Below are 16,418 nucleotides of genomic sequence, written 5' to 3'. Positions count from 1 at the left end.
GGGCTTGTTTCTAAAAGCATAGTTGCTTCTTTGGGCTTGTTTCCTAGTGTTGTTTAAACCAGTGGTTCTCAATCATTTTCATGTCGAGGACCCCCAGATTAATATGTATTTGTCCGCGAAAATACAATAAAATATGAAATGTGTTTAAGAGGGCCTATCTTATTGTTGTAGAGCTTTTAAATAATGCTGGCCTAATGATACCCTTAGGCCAGCATAGGCCTACTAACTACTACATCCCTTTGGCAAGATGACGTCAAAAAAGAAAAAGGCCACACCCAGCTGCAACTAAAGAGGTTTCGGCCTCGTTTCTCCTCCCATCCCATCATTGTGTTTAAAAAGCAGGAGAGGCAGCTCAGATGTCACTCTCTCTTAAGACACCGTTCAGAGCATCACTGGCCCACAGGAGGCACACACGCTCTTTGGCTTTATAGTATCATCACACATAAGGAGCCTGGACTCTTTATTGGGAACTTCATTAGGCTACTACTTCTCACCTGGATCTCAGCAGTCAACTCCAATACAGTAGTGAACTTCATTAGTCCAATAGTTCTCACCTGGATCTCAGCAGTCAACTGAACTCAAATACAGTAGGATAGGATACACAAACAGAATAATCCACAGGTAAGATTTTTTGTTTAGTTTTTTTTTGCAATAATTATGATTAGCTTTCAATTAGCTTGTTTTACAGCATGTAAACTGTCTGCCTACTTATGGTAACAGGATAGGTGGGCACCAAGGAAGAGTGGGCACCTCGGTGTTAGATTGGCTATGTTTTCCAAAATGTGAAAAAAAAATGTGGAAAATGTTTTTAGTAAAGTAAAGTAAAGTATACATATTAAGAACATGCTTAAACATTAGACAATTATGGTCTAATATTTCTACAATTGCACAACTTGCTACAAAACCCCAGTCATTTTGGGCATAAACAAGAAGTTGAATGATACAATTAAGTCTGATAATGATGTACCATGCATGTTCACATCATGTATACTTTACATTACTTAAGACCATTTTTCTTTTTCCTTTTTCTTTTTTTACATTTTGGACAAAATAGCACATGTTACATCAAGGTGCCCAGATGTCCCTAGTGCCCACCTATCCTGTATCCCTTCTTATTTGTATGATTTGAACTGGATATTTTTAAGCAAAATGATTAGGTTAATCTTTTTTAATGCAGAATGCAATTAACAGTAGCCTAATATATCAACATCATATGCTAACGTTTTTTGATGAATAGAAATATTGAAAGTCATAGATGTTACTGTTGGCAGAAACCTTTTCTTCCCCCATCACCCATTCTTGAGAATTGGGACTAAACCTTAAATTACATTTAAAAAATAAATAAAGACTCTTCAATTATGCCGGGAAAAGATATTTTAAAAGATCTAAGTCTTGACTATTACACCATGTAATGGGCCAATCTCCCACTGTTTTCTATGTAGATGTCAACTCCATAAGATGGCATATCTGATGGAGTTGACATCTTATGGAGTCTTTCGGAGTTGACTTTTTTTTTTTCATTCAACAGCACAGTCATAATGAGTAGCCAATTTATTTTTTTACACATTTTAAACCATAATTATTATTTAGTTTGGATTTAGAAGGACTTATAGAGTTGACATGTTATGGTTGAGACATCAGACAGCAATATTATTTAACACATTTATCAAATATAGAAGGCTTACAATAGCTTCAGCAGCTTTCCTGCCTTTTTTTTAAACCAGGAAGTGATACAGGGGACCTTAGGTATATAGATAAGCCTGTTTATGTCTGATTAAATTATGTTTTTGTAGAAATCTGACGAAGTTGACAAAGGTCTTGGACACAACTTTAAAGGGCCAACACAAACATATATTCTTATACAAAGATGATACTAGTGCATTCTTACACCTATGTTATGTGTGTGTGGGATTATCTAGCATAGCAATGATACTTTTTAATGATAGCAAAGATTGATCTTCCCCTTGACTTTGCTTCCATCCAGACATGGACAGACTGCTACTTTCTGTGATGCTTGTTGCATTCGCCTCAACGCTTATGGTTGCCAACACCACATCAACGGCAGCCACGGCCAGCGCAACATCAGCCATGACCAATGCGCCCGGCTCCACAATGGTAGCAGTGACCAATGCGCCTGGCTCCACAATGGCAGCAGGAACCAATGCGCCTGGCTCCACAATGGCAGCAGGAACCAATGCACCCGGCTCCACAATGGCAGCAGGGACCAATGCGCCTGGCTCCACAATGGCAGCAGGGACCAATGCACCCGGCTCCACAATGGCAGCAGGGACCAATGCACCCGGCTCCACAATGGCAGCAGGGACCAATGCGCCCGGCACCACAGTGGCAGCAGGGACCAATGCGCCTGGCTCCACAATGGCAGCAGGGACCAATGCGCCCGGCACCACAGTGGCAGCAGGGACCAATGCGCCTGGCTCCACAATGGCAGCAGGGACCAATGCGCCTGGCTCCACAATGGCAGCAGGGACCAATGCGCCTGGCTCCACAATGGCAGCAGGGACCAATGCGCCGGGCACCACAGTGGCAGCAGGGACCAATGCCCCCGGCTCCACAATGGCAGCAGGGACCAATGCGCCCGGCTCCACAATGGCAGCGGGGACCAATGCGCCCGGATCCACAGTGGCAGCGGGGACCAATGCGCCTGGCTCCACAATGGCAGCAGGGACCAATGCGCCCGGATCCACAGTGGCAGCAGGGACCAATGCGCCCGCCTCCACAGTCGCTGCTGCTACTGTAGCTGCACTGGTAACCAACACCACAGTGGAGACTCTCTCGGTAGGTGATTGTAGAATATAGCAGTGGCTCTCAAACTTTGTCATGTCAAGGACCCCCAAATTGATATGTATTTGGCCGCAGACCCCCATCTGAAAATATCTAGTGCCAGGGACCCTAAAAAGAGAAGATTCGAAGAGAAGAAAAAAAATAATTTAAAATGTCCAAACATTTTCAAGAGTTTGAAAAAATAGCAGATGTGCAAGCTTGTATATCTGCTATTTTTGAATAGCCAAAGTATGAAATAATAGTGGTTGTGATTATTGTGACGTTATATTAATTAATTTTGCTGGGGACCCCCTGCTGCCCCCCAAGGACCCCTGGGTCCCCGGACCCCACTTTGAGAACCAATGGAATATAGAATAGAATAGACCAACAAAGCTGGCAGTGATAGCAGCCATGGTCTGATTCACACACCTTGTGCGAGCCACACCTCTAAAAAGTGATTCTCTCTCCCTCTCCTCTCCCTCTCCTCCTCTCCCCACACAACCACATACAGACATCCATCAATAGGGTCGGTTGCGGTACCAGCCGACTCTGCGTGGCAGATCCAACCAGCTGTGACCCGTCCACATCTAGCTCCTGTTTCTTCGTTTCTGTCCAGCAATCTGCCGGACAGAACTTTGAGTTCCAGATCGCCGGAGAGTCAACTGGTTATTTAGCCGCCAGTCTGTCCACAGACACCACCGCGGTATGGAAAACCTGCTTAATGAAAATTCAATAAATGCGCATACAGTAGAACTGTTTTATAAAGCGACTTTGAGTACTCAGAAAAGGCACTATATAAATTGTATGTATGTATCATTATTATTATCCCATGGTGCACACCTGTGTGTTTTAAGATGAGGCCTAAGGAATCCATCTATAGCTATCTCTCTGTCTGCTCTACCTTCAATGCATCATAAGCTTATACTGTATACTGTATAGGTGTTGATTGCTCAATTCTCCCCCACAGGGTGGTAATGATATAACCTACATCTGTGCCAACAACAACAGCGTGATTCAGTTCTTCAGTGCCTTACTCAACAACGGAGTTCTGACTTTGACATCTGTGAGTTTCACCCATGTGTATGTGTAATTGCACATCTTGGTTTTGAATAAGAATTTGGTATAACTAAGCTAACTACTGTAACAACTGTTGTCTTGTTTGAGCCATATTATGTTAAAACTTTTTTTTTTTTCAGTTGAATGTCAACTCTGTGAAGGGAAGCTTGAATGGAAGCCAGATCCAGTGTACCTTTGCAGCTACCGTATCAACTTCAACTGGAGGAAGCAGACGCAAGAGAGCCACCACATCCAGTAGCTTCTCCGTGGGTGTGTCCACTGGCAGCGTCGACAGCAGTAAGCAAACCTCCTTATCACTGTATGGCCTAATTAGAATCAGAAACACTTTGTTTCCCAAAGAAAGACTTGTAAATCTGCATGAACAGTATGTTAGGTCAAAGGTCACTATTCACTATGATGTTGAAGTAGTTGTACCATCGCTGGCGGAAGCCTTGGCCAATATGTTTTCAAGTTGTCTGTCAATCCGTCCGTCCATCAGTCCGTCTGTCCGTCTGTACCACGTCACCTCAATTATCTCAGGAACACCTTGATAGAATTTTACAAACGTCCACTTGGACTCTAGGATGAACCGATTAGGTGGTCAAAGTTAAAGGGAATGTTTTTTGTTGAATATTCTTCATATTTTGTGAATTCATCATCTCAGATCCAATGAAAGAACTGATCAGTCTTGCCCAAATACGGAACTGTGCTTAACTCCACATTTAGATGTTTTACGTCCTTATAATTAGCCTGCTTTATTTTATAATGCAGCATGTTGTCATCGTCAAACAGACAATATGTCCGATATGTCCGCCTAATTACCACCTAATTAAGGACAGGGATCTTTCTTCCCCTCCAAATTATTTAATACTTTTCATTACCAATAGCAAATAGCACAATATAAGCATTATTGAGGTTAAATTATGTGGAATTTATGTCATCTGAGCATGAGGCATGTTCAACCCAAATGTAATGACCTGCAATGACTAGTAGGATTAATAGTACATACTACTGCAAGTGGACCTTGCAGAACTTTACTGCAGACTAATATGTATATAGCTGACTATATTCATATTTTAAAGTCCAGATGAAACGGCATTTGGAGAGTTTGAGTATCTAATTTCCATATCGTGACATATTTCCGACATATTTTGCTCTGATAGGGTTAAAAGGGCATTTTTCACGTCATTGTGACATAGCCTTACACAGTGACACAAGAGAATACACACACACACACACACACACACACACACACACACACACACACACACACACACACACACACACACACACAAACACACACCGTTTATGTGTGATGGAACCTCAACGGGACCATTTTCATGCATTTAGAATTTACAGTGCACATGAAACACACACACACACACACACACACACACACACACACACACACACACACACACACACACACACACACACACACACACACACACACACACGTACAAAATAGGTTTGTCTTTCATATTACATACATATTACTGTATGTATGCCCTTACATCGATCCCACACTTGTAATTCACACTGGATAAGAGCGTGTGTGCTAAGGCCTAAATTGTAATTGGTTGTGTCCTTAGGCGGCTCTCTTGGAACCCCCACAACTCAAGTCCAGAGCAACGTTGTGAACCTGGCTGAACCCACGACCACCGTCACAGTGGTGACCAATGCGGTCAGCAGCACAGTGGCAGCAGTGACCAGCGCCACAGTGGCCAATACGCCCGGTGCAACGGTCGCGGCTACTGTCGCTGCTACTACTGCTGTCGCTAATACTACTGCTGTAGCTGCTACTACTGCTGTAGCTGCACTGGAAACCAACACCACAGTGGAGACTCTCTCGGTAGGTGATTGTAGCAATATAGCAGTGGCTCTCAAACTTTTTCATGTCAAGGACCCCCAAGTTGATATGTATTTGGCCGCGGACCCCCATCTGAAAATATCCAGTGCCAGCGACCCCAAGAAGAGAAGATTTGTGTTCAAAAGAAAAGATATCCAAACATTTTCAAGACTTTTTAAGAATAGCAGATGTACAAGCTTGTATATCTGCTATTTTTGAATAGCCAAAGTATGAAATAATAGTGGTTACAATGTATTATGTTAACTCATTTAGCTGGGGTCCTCTTGGTACCCCCCCCCCCCCAGAACCCCTGGTGGTCCCCTGACCCCACTTTGAGAACCAATGGAATGTAGAATAGAATAGACTGACAAAGCTGGCAGTGATAGCAGCCTTGGTCTGATTCACACACCTTGTGCGAGCCACACCTCTAAAAAGTGATTGTTCTCCCTCTCCTCTCCCTCTCCTCTCCTCCCCACACAACCAAATACAGACATCCATCAATAGGGTCGGTTGCGGTACCAGCCGACTCTGTGTGGCAGATCCAACCAGCTGTGACCCGTCCACGTCTAGCTCCTGTTTCTTCGTCTCTGCCCAGCAATCTGCCGGACAGAACTTTGAGTTCCAGATCGCCGGAGAGTCAACTGGTTATTTAGCCGCCAGTCTGTCCACAGACACCACCGCGGTATGGAAAACCTACTGTACCTTACTAATTCAATAAATGCACTGCATACAGTAGATCTATTTTGTAAAGCGACTTTGAGTACTCAGAAAATCGCTGTATAAATTGTATGTATGTATTACTATTATTATTATTATTATCCCATGGTGCACGCCTGTGTGTTTTAAGATGAGGCCTAAGGAATCCATCTATAGCTATCTGTCTGTCTGCTCTACCTTCAATGCATCATAGGCTTATGCTGTATACTGTATAGGTGTTGATTGCTCAATTCTCTCCCACAGGGTGGTAATGATACCTTCTACATCTGTGCCAACATCAACAGCGTGATTCAGTTCTTCAGTGCCTTTCTCGACAACGACGTTCTGACTTTGACATCTGTGAGTTTGTAATTGCACATCTCGGGTTCTGAATAAGAATTTTGTGTAACTAAGCTAGCTAACTACTGTAACAACTATTGTCTTGTTTGAGCCATGTTATGCTGAAACTGTGTTTTCCTGTTTTCTTTTCAGTTGAATGTCAACTCTGTGAAGGGAAGCTTGAGCGGAACACAGATCCAGTGTACCTTTGCAGCTACCATACCTGATTCAACTACTGGAGGAAGAGAGGCAAGACGCAAGAGAGCCACCACATCCAAGACATTCTCCATGGGTGTGTCCACTGGCAGTGTCGACAGCAGTAAGCAAACCTCCTTATCACTTTATGGCCTAATTAATTAGAATCAGAAACTCTTTGTCTCCTAAATTGTAATCTGTACAGTATGTTAGGTTACTATGATGTTAAAGTAGTTTTACCCTTTCGCTGGCGAAAGCCGTGGCCATTATGTTTTCAAGTCGTCTATCCATCTGTCCATCCGTCCGTCCGTCTGTCTGTCTGTACGTATACGTCACAACCTCGTTAACTCAATATCTCAGGAACGCCTTGATAGAATTTCTACATATTTGGCACAAACGTCCACTTGGACTCAAGGATGAACCGATTAGGTGGTCAAAGTTAAAGGGAATGTTTTTTATTGAATATTTTGTGAATTCATCATCTCAGATCCAATGAAAGAACTGATCAGTCTTGCCCAAATACGGAGCTGTGCGTAACTCGGCAATTCGCTTCTTTCTATTTTTGTAATGTAAAAATGTTTTATGTCCTTCTAATTAGCCTGCTTTATTTTCTAATGCAGCATCGTCAAACAAACTATGTCCTTATTAAAATATTACCACCTAATTAAGGACAGGGATCTTTCTCCCCCCTCCAAACAATTTGATATGTTTTATTACCAATAATGGCAAATAGCTCAATATAACCATTATTGAGCTTAATATGTGGAATTTATGTCATCTGAGCATGAGGCAGGTTCAACCCAAATGTAATGACCAGCAATGACTAGTACTAGTTATACTAATACTACTGACATACTACTGTAAGTGGACCTTGCAGAACTATACTGCAGACTATTATGCATATATCTGACTATATTAATATTTTAAAGTCCAAATGAAGCTGCATTTGGAGAGTTTGAGTATCATCCCATATCCCGACATGATAAGCTCTAAAAGGGTTAACACATTGCCTGCCAGAGTTTTTTCAGATTTTTAGCTGTTGCCTGCCAGGGTTTTGCCATGTTTTTGGTACCTGTTCGCGTAGCCACAGATTTTTTTCCTCCAGTATGATTGATCCCCAGATGGTTTCTAATCACAGATGAGATTCAGGTGTGGTTTCACAAATGTCAACGAGGTCATTTTGACCTCGTTGACATGTTTGGTTGATGTTTCAATATAGCTCAAAAGCAGTAGTTTTAAACCAAAAAACAAAGTGAATTGTTTGTCCGTTTGAATTTTAACATTGAAGTGAATGGAGCAGCAAATCTTCGAACATTTTTAGCTCCTAATCTGTTCATAATTCGACAAGGGTTGAAATTATAAAAAAATGCAAAAAAAAAAAAAAATTTTTTTTTTTGAATTTTTTTTTTTTTTTTTCCCTTTTTTCCAAAGACGTATATATACGTCATTGGCAGGCAACAGCTGATTTCTAAATGACGTATATATACGTCTTAGGCAGGCAATGTGTTAAAGGGCATTCTTCACGTGACATAGACTTACACAGTGACATAAGAGAATACACACACGCACACGCACACACACACACACACACACACACACACACACACACACACACACACACACACACACACACACACACACACACACACAAACGTGTGTGCTAAAGGCCTAAATTGTAAATTGTAATTGGTTGTGTCCTTAGGTGGCTCTCTTGGAACCCCCACAGCTAGAGTCCAGAGCAACGTTGTGGACCTGGCTGACCCCACGAGCACCGTCAACAACATTTTGTCAAGCCATGCCATTCCACTCTGTCAGTCCCTCTCCAAAGGTAAGCTAGAAGACACTAGACGCTAGAAGTCCAGTTATGTTTTGCTGTGTTTTTTTTATTTTTATTTGATGAATGAATGATCTGCACTGCAATGAACTGCATAGTCTGGGAGGCATTGCCTCGGAGTTTGGACAGCGGGGGCGCGGCCACTGCGTTGTGATTCAAATCAACAGCCAATGAAGAATAGGGGGCGGGATCCACATGCAGTGGGTGTTGCATCTAAATAGGATCGACGGGAAGCAATTTCCCCTTGAGAAATTTCGACCGCCATTGTTGTGTACTGCTGTTTGCCTCTCGTCGGACTTTTTAGACGAGTTGCAACCGGTAAGAGGCGTGTCCGCTCAGATTCAGAGCGTGACGTACATCCCGCCCACAAATACAGGGGGTTTGGCCCAGAAGTTCCTCGCCGAGTCGGCGAAAACTTCTGGGAACTCAGATTATGAACTGCACTATATTGCAATGAACTGAACAAGCATCTGCATACTGACTAATTTCTCTCTCTCTCTCTCTCTCTCTCTCTCTCTCTCTCTCTCTCTCTCTCGCTCTCTCTCTCTCTCTCTCTCTCTCTCTCTCTCTCTCTCTCTCTCTCTCTCTCTCTCTCTGTCTCTCTCTCTGTGCCTATTCAAATACAGTTCTTCTGACCATTTTGGCCGTGGTTGGTGTGTCCTTGCTCTGAGGAGGTCAGCTCTGAAGATCAGCACACCTCCGTAGAGGAAGCTCCACTCAGGAAGATCATAAATTTCTCATTTGCTTTTATTATTTACCATTGCACATATTTCTCAGACTCATATCCACCTAAGCACCTCTGGGTGCAAGTGGTTTGTTAATACTTTGTGGGGGGGAAACAAATGACGTCAAACAGGCTTAATTTTCCCTCCATTCTTCTATAAAATTTAAGAGATGCAATGAAGGATGCTTAGTGTATTAAACGGACCCTGTTTACAACCAATACATCTGCTTTGATTTACAAATGTATCCACTGCACAAGTCCCACGTTGTCCTACATGATTCCATCCTTCTGCTTCATACAGAATCACGTTTTGTCTTCAGGTATTCGAAGGTAAAAAGAATGATGTGGTAACTACTTGCTGAAATGTGCCATGTGTGTTCTCATTAGTCTGATTTCGTCCAAATACTATTTTTTATTTACTTGAACCCTGTGGTCAAACGGCCTTATGCGTGACCAGTAACTTGTTACTCATATTATTCTGTACAACCTTATTTATTGCAATTATTTTGTCTTTTGTAAAATAGACTGTTCATTTTGTTTGTGCGCGCATGTTCATGCGTATTTTGTATGACATGTGAGCAAGTGCTTTGGTGTGGAATCACAAGAAACCGACCAGCAGGTGAGTAGACGCAACGTTTGCCAGCCTCTGCTCTATATTCACTCATTAAAATGATGTGAGCATATGGCAGACAAATCCCTCTGTGCGCCTGTTCTCGCATACTACAGGTAAACACTCAACCTCAAAAAGAAATTGTAGGGCAATCCTAAAAAATATGATGTTTTATTTGTATAAAGTGTATCTAGATTAATAGCTAGACAAGAGTCAGTAATTCTGCGGATGGGGTGAGATTTTCACACATTCTATTTGTTTTGGCCCTGGAAAGCAAAACTGAGCGAATCTATAGTGGGAGGCTACCCTCCCTGTCTATCAAGAATGTGGCTTACATTTATCCCAGACATTTTGTCCGTCCTAGTGTGCCGGTATGAAACAAGTGAACAAGCACAAAGCACTGCTCTAAATGAAGCCTTCATTGGCAGATGATGTCTTTGTGTGTATGTGTGTGGGTGTGCATGTGCTCTTGAAGAAGGGTGAAGCAATAAGGCCACTGGTTGGTGAATGATATGACTGCACTTTGTACTGTACTATACAATAATGCTTTTATTTCACATTTTTGCAATAAACGTTTATCAACACTAATTCGTTTACTGTCTTTACATCTAAGTCTTTAGAGACTGGTTGGTGATAAGCCTGATAAGATGGAATTGCAGTTATCCAGCGTGGCGGTAAATACCTGAAACTCGTTTTTCTGCATCTTTTTGATACAGGATGTTCCAGATTGTCTGTTCTCCTCCCATCCCACCATGTACTGTTTAAATAGCAGAACGCAGGGTCCACAGGCGCACCTGTTGCATTAGACACCCACAGAGCCTTGTTTATTGGGAACCTATTAGCTCTCAAACGATCCTCGGCATCAACTCAAAGAAAGTAGCGATACAGAAACAATAGTCTGCAGGTAAGTTGCGGTAACTGGAACAATGTCGTTTTTTGTCATGTTTTTCTTTTCTTTTTAATATGCCTATTAGCCTACTTTTCAATTGGCTTATCTTATCTATTAATGCAGCTGTATGTATTTTTGTCTTAAGATTAAGTTTAATTATTTTAAAGTATAATACTGTATCTATGGCTACTGTATGTCTTATTAAGGTATTACATTTCATTGTTTATTATTATTCATACATGAGGGTGGTACACAGCACACATGTTATTGAAGACTAAAATACATGCTACTGTACCACCGAAAATAAAGATAACCCTATTTACTAGCCTACTAATTCAAAGAGTCTTTCATGTTGAGATGTATTGCGACCGGCGTGGGTCACATTCCCAAACGAGTGTAGACAAGGTAGATTAGTGGTGGAAAGTAATGAAATATTGCTCAATTTACATAAAAATAAACCTTTGAACATAAATTGTTTTCATAAAAAATCTGTAATTACTTGCTATCATAAGTAGCAGGTCATATATGAAAATATATACAGTAGGTCTGTGTGTGTGTGTGTGTGTGTGTGTGTGTGTGTGTGTGTGTGTGTGTGTGTGTGTGTGTGTGTGTGTGTGTGTGGGAGGGGGGGGTGTCTACTGTATGTGTATGTATTGCACCACCTCTTACCCTTTAGCACATTCAGTACATTACAGTGTATGTGAAATATGTGAAATATGTGATTGCTGGTATTTCATCACTGGGCTTATCTTGAAGTACAGTACAGTGTAAGTGCTTTTCTTTTATGTTGATACTGTAAAAGGAACAGGAAACTAGCTATTTGTTGTTGTATAAATAGCATCATTTTGTACTTTATTTGGATGGCATTTAATTTATATTGTTGAATGTTTAGATTTCAAGGGGAATAACTGATTATATACATACATGTCTATATCTTCCTTTTTGAGTATCCATTAAAGGAGTAGTTCACTCCAAAAATTACTTATTTTCTATCAATTACACATCCCATTAAGCCTTTTTTTTGTTTTTGTCGCATTCCTGAGCCAATAATTTGATGACCGGCAGAGTCTCCGGTAGACTCAAAAGTCTCCTACTGAGTCTCCTATTGACTGATGACCCTGTCATCAAATTATTGGCTTAGGAATGTGACAAAAACTAAAGAAATCTCCATGAATTCAAGGCTTCATGGGGTGTGTAATTGATTAAAAAATATTTTTTGGGAGAACTCCTTTAAATGTGCAGTATGTGATATTTCTTTGTTAACGTCATACTGTGTAACCTTTTCAATTAAAGTTTTTGATATAATCTTTCACTGGTATGTTTTGCACAATAACCATTCCACATACGTGCGTTGTTTTGGGCAACTTCTCTAAACATTATAAACACTATTTTTGTTCGCGACAAAATGATATACAGAATATATGTCATGCAGCAGAAGAATCGTCACAATGGACCACAATGGAAACAAGTCAGTACCTTGTGCTGTTTACATTTCTGTCTAATAAAGTATTCAATCAATCAATCAAAAGTACATCAAGTCAAAGTAAAAAAAAAACTACAGCAGTTTTAGATACAATCCACATACTGTAATGTACAGTTTGTGGAAGAGATTTGCAAAGAGAACATATAGGCCTATACTGTATGTTGTTGACTGCTATGAGAGTTAACACACACACTATATATATATATATATATATATATATATATATATATATATATATATATATATATATACTAGAAGTTCGGGCCGCTACGCGGCCCGAACGTCTAGCGCGACGCGTCGTCCACTTGGCAGTGCCCCATGACAGGCACCTCACAGTGTGAGAGAGAGTTTTGTGCTCCCTTAAATCCACGGCAGGCTTTGAAAATACCCACTTCACAAAGAGGTGACGTGCATCACCTCTGCAATGACCCAAACCCACTTTGTGATTACTCACACCTGGCATGGCAGACCTGTGAGCAGTGTGCAGTGGTGTACAATGTTAAAAGAGAGACCAAATGGCAGGAGATGAAGTGAGCAGTTTATTGGTGTAAAAGGTGTATACGAATGAAATGGTGTGAAAGACAGTGGCGACGTCGTCAGGCCCACAGGTTGTCATGGCAGAGCCTGCAGAATGGGAGAAAAGGCGAAGGCAGGAGTCAAGCACACAATGTGAGACGTCCACCATGGATCATGTGAGAGTGAAGACAGTGATGTTTGTGTGAAGTTGTAGGCATTGTTAGTAATGTAGAGCAATCAGAAACGACACATGGAAGAATGCGACAGCCTTACCTCAGTGGGGAAGAAGCACTTTTGTGAAAACCACGTTTTCAGTGACGTTTTCAGTGTGGTTTTCCTGCTGGTGTATGGCATACTTCAGGGCTGCTGGGTCACCGGTTCTTGAACTGGAAACATAGAGCTGTCCGTGAGTGAAGACAGGGGATCGAAGCCAGACCCCAACTGTTGTAAGTGTTTGCCCTTGTGATTTGTTGATGGTGGTGGCGAAAGCAGTGCGGACTGGAAACTGTCGCCTGGCCCAGTCAAAAGTGAAAAGTCCAGCGTCAGGAATGAACTTTATTCGAGGGATGAGGACCTCCTTTTGCGTGGCTGCTATTTTGCACAGCAGCAGCTTGTTGTTGAGGGTCCTCTGGAATAAGAGTTTTGTCCCATTGCAGAGTCCGTCTTTGGGGCTGATGTTGCGGAGTAGCATCAAAGGCATGCCAGGCTTGAGGGTGATGATGTGCCTGGGAAATCCATGGGGGCAGAGGGTGTTTAGATATTCCACGTTGAAGCGCATTGCGTCTTGGTCGTGTTCCAGGGTGTCAGCACTGCTGAGCTTGGTGGAGGTACCTGGCATCCAGGTCTCCATGATGTCATTGATGGTGTCGACTTCCCTGTTGGTAGGGGCAAGCAGTGATCTGCCATCCATCCACCCAGTGTTAGTGAAGTTGTTGGGCAAGTCAGGGAAGATGGTGTTGCAGAACTCCTTCATGGAGTTCTCCTCTGCTGTGTTGTCAAGGGCGGTGTTGGCTTGAATGTGGAAACACATGTCCTCGGGGATGGAGACGAAGTTGTTGTCATCATTGGCTGTGCCATCGCCAATGCTGAGAGTCCACTTGTCGAACTCCTCCAGGCGTGGGTCACCACTGGCATTTACTTATAGTTTGCAGATATACATTACGTGGCGTAAGTGGCGTGTGAGAAGACAGAGTGGAATGAGTACCTTTGTCGGGTGAAGTTGTCGTCATTGTGGTGGAGAGAGTTCCTTCGTGGGGTGAAGTGGTGGTCATTTTGGCGGCGTGGGTTGTGTTGAGGATGGAAGCCGTCGAACTGGTGCGATCTGACGGCATCCTAGAATTTATAGGTAGGATGTGATGTCATGCTGACGTCGGTAGGATGTGATGTCATGCTGACGTCACACTGGCGTTGTGTCCATATTCGGGACGACCGTCTCATCGTGTCGTGAGATTACGTCACACTGGCGTTGTGTCCATATTCGGGACGACCGTCTCATCGTCATCGTCGTCTTGGTAACAGGTTGGTTTGTTGTGATGATGTAGTGTAAAGTTTTGGCACATAGGATGTGATGTCATGCTGACGTCGGTAGGATGTGATGTCATGCTGACGTCACACTGGCGTTGTGTCCATATTCGGGACGACCGTCTCATCGTGTCGTGAGATTACGTCACACTGGCGTTGTGTCCATATTCGGGACGACCGTCTCATCGTCGTCTTGGTAACAGGTTGGTTTGTTGTGATGATGTAGTGTAAAGTTTCAGACAGACAGTAAGAGTGATGCAGTGTTGCATCACTCTTATACATACATACATACAACGGACAACCGACATGGCGCAGGATTCAAATTGTAAGGTAGAGATATATATATATATATATATAGTTATTGACCCCAAAAAATCGCCACAACCAACACTATTATGAGAAACCAGGACGTCACAGTGTGGAAGCTCAAACAAGCTCGGAAACAAGTAATAAACATGTTCTGAATGAAAATAATACAACATGTTAACTCAATCGTTAAATTGTGAGACCGCGAGATAATAGTTTGGTTCAGACATACTGAAATTGAATAGTAGACAAGGGGTGGTTGTAGCTGAGTGGGTAGAGACTGAAGCTGTCTGCGAATATGAAAGTTGCCAGTTTCAACCCTCGGCTTGCCCAGTCGAAATTTCGATGTGTCCCTGAGCAAGACACTTAAACCTGCTCCTTTCCATCTAAATATACCAGATTCTTTTGCCGAATGTTTGCCCCAGAATAGGGATGCCAGGGTTCATATTAACCCCTACAGCTTCCCCATGTCAACATCTGAGCAGCCATCTGCTGGAAAGTAATTTTCCCTCCCAAATGCTCCCTTTCTTTTTCTTTAGTAAACATATAAAAAATAGGTACTAGGGATACCAATTTCATCCAATCAGGAGAGAGAATTCAGGATAAAAATAAACAAGTGAGATAGGAAGTGTCCCCAGCTGTTCCGGCCATGGTGGAGTTAGTTTAAATGATTAAACTTTTAAACAAAATAAATAATAATTTGGTTTTCAGCTAAAAAATATCACTTACAGCAGTAACAGCACCTTTAAATGTCATAGACACATTGTTACTGTTGGCAGAAGCCTTCAAAATGTACTGAACTTTTATGGTGTCCTGAGACGTTTTTTCATCATTGAGATTTTTGTTTTTGTTTGACTCTGAGAATCTAGCACATTAAAATATTAGCAAAGATCGAAATTCTCCTTTAACTGACTTGAACAACCCTTTGCTTCCACCCAGACATGGAAAGACTGGTTCCTTATGTGATGTTTGTTGCACTTGCCTCAATGCTCATCGGCACCAACACTCAGAACACCACAACGTTAGGAATGAATGCAACCACTGAAATGGCAGCAGGGTCCAATGCTACCACCGCAATTACAGCAGCAACTAATGCGGGCAGTGCCACAACTGCAGCAGGGATGACCGTATCCAGCGCCACAGCAGCAGCAGAGACCACTGCAACGGCAGCAGGGACCAATGCAACCACCGCAACGGCATCAGGGACCAACGCGCCCAGTGCCACAACAGCAGCGGAGACTACTGCCCCAAGTACCATAACAGCAGCAGGGACAACCACGCCCAGTGCCACAATGGCAGCAGAAACTACCGCGCCCAATGCCACAATGACAGCAGAGACCAGTACAACGGTCGCTGCTACTGTAGCTGCACTGGTACCCAACACCACCGTGGAGGTTCTCTCGGTAGGTGAATGTAGAATAGAATAGACTAACAAAGCTGGCAGTGCTAGCAGCCTTGGTCTGATTCACACACCTCTAAAAAGTGATTCTTCTCCCTCTCCTCCCCACACACCCACATACAGACATCCATCAATAGGGACGGTTGCGGTACCAGTCGACTCTGCGTGGCAAATCCTGCCAGCTGTGACCCGTCCGTGTCTAGCTCCTGTTTCTTCGTCT

General features: G+C 42.6%; 1 protein-coding gene across 1 annotated transcript; it reads left to right on the top strand.

The window, feature by feature from the left end:
- The first annotated feature begins 348 nt into the window (after positions 1 to 348).
- On the top strand, positions 349 to 10,672 carry LOC311035374 (uncharacterized protein). The gene is made up of 11 exons (XM_084043537.1): positions 349 to 621; positions 1,985 to 2,796; positions 3,293 to 3,484; positions 3,749 to 3,844; positions 3,978 to 4,134; positions 5,430 to 5,689; positions 6,177 to 6,368; positions 6,647 to 6,742; positions 6,875 to 7,040; positions 8,619 to 8,744; positions 9,377 to 10,672. The coding sequence occupies exons 2-11, from the start codon at positions 1,987 to 1,989 to the stop codon at positions 9,418 to 9,420; spliced, it is 2,139 nt and encodes a 712-aa protein (XP_083899663.1). The 5' UTR covers positions 349 to 621; positions 1,985 to 1,986; the 3' UTR covers positions 9,421 to 10,672.
- Positions 10,673 to 16,418: the final 5,746 nt, after the last annotated feature.

The sequence above is a fragment of the Gymnoscopelus microlampas genome (genome assembly GCF_963454915.1).
Source record: "Gymnoscopelus microlampas genome assembly, chromosome: 19".
NCBI lineage: Eukaryota > Metazoa > Chordata > Actinopteri > Myctophiformes > Myctophidae > Gymnoscopelus > Gymnoscopelus microlampas.
The sequence above is the reverse complement of the archived record's forward strand: the minus strand, read 5'-3'. Positions and strand labels throughout refer to the sequence as shown.

What these genes read in the sequence shown, in the direction of transcription:
- LOC311035374 (XM_084043537.1), top strand. Translation starts at nt 1,987, where the DNA reads ATGGACAGACTGCTACTTTCTGTGATGCTTGTTGCATTCGCCTCAACG. An exon ending in CCACAGTGGAGACTCTCTCG is followed by an intron (nt 2,797 to 3,292) that starts GTAGGTGATTGT and finishes AACCACATACAG; the next exon opens with ACATCCATCAATAGGGTCGG. An exon ending in GAGTTCTGACTTTGACATCT is followed by an intron (nt 3,845 to 3,977) that starts GTGAGTTTCACC and finishes TTTTTTTTTCAG; the next exon opens with TTGAATGTCAACTCTGTGAA.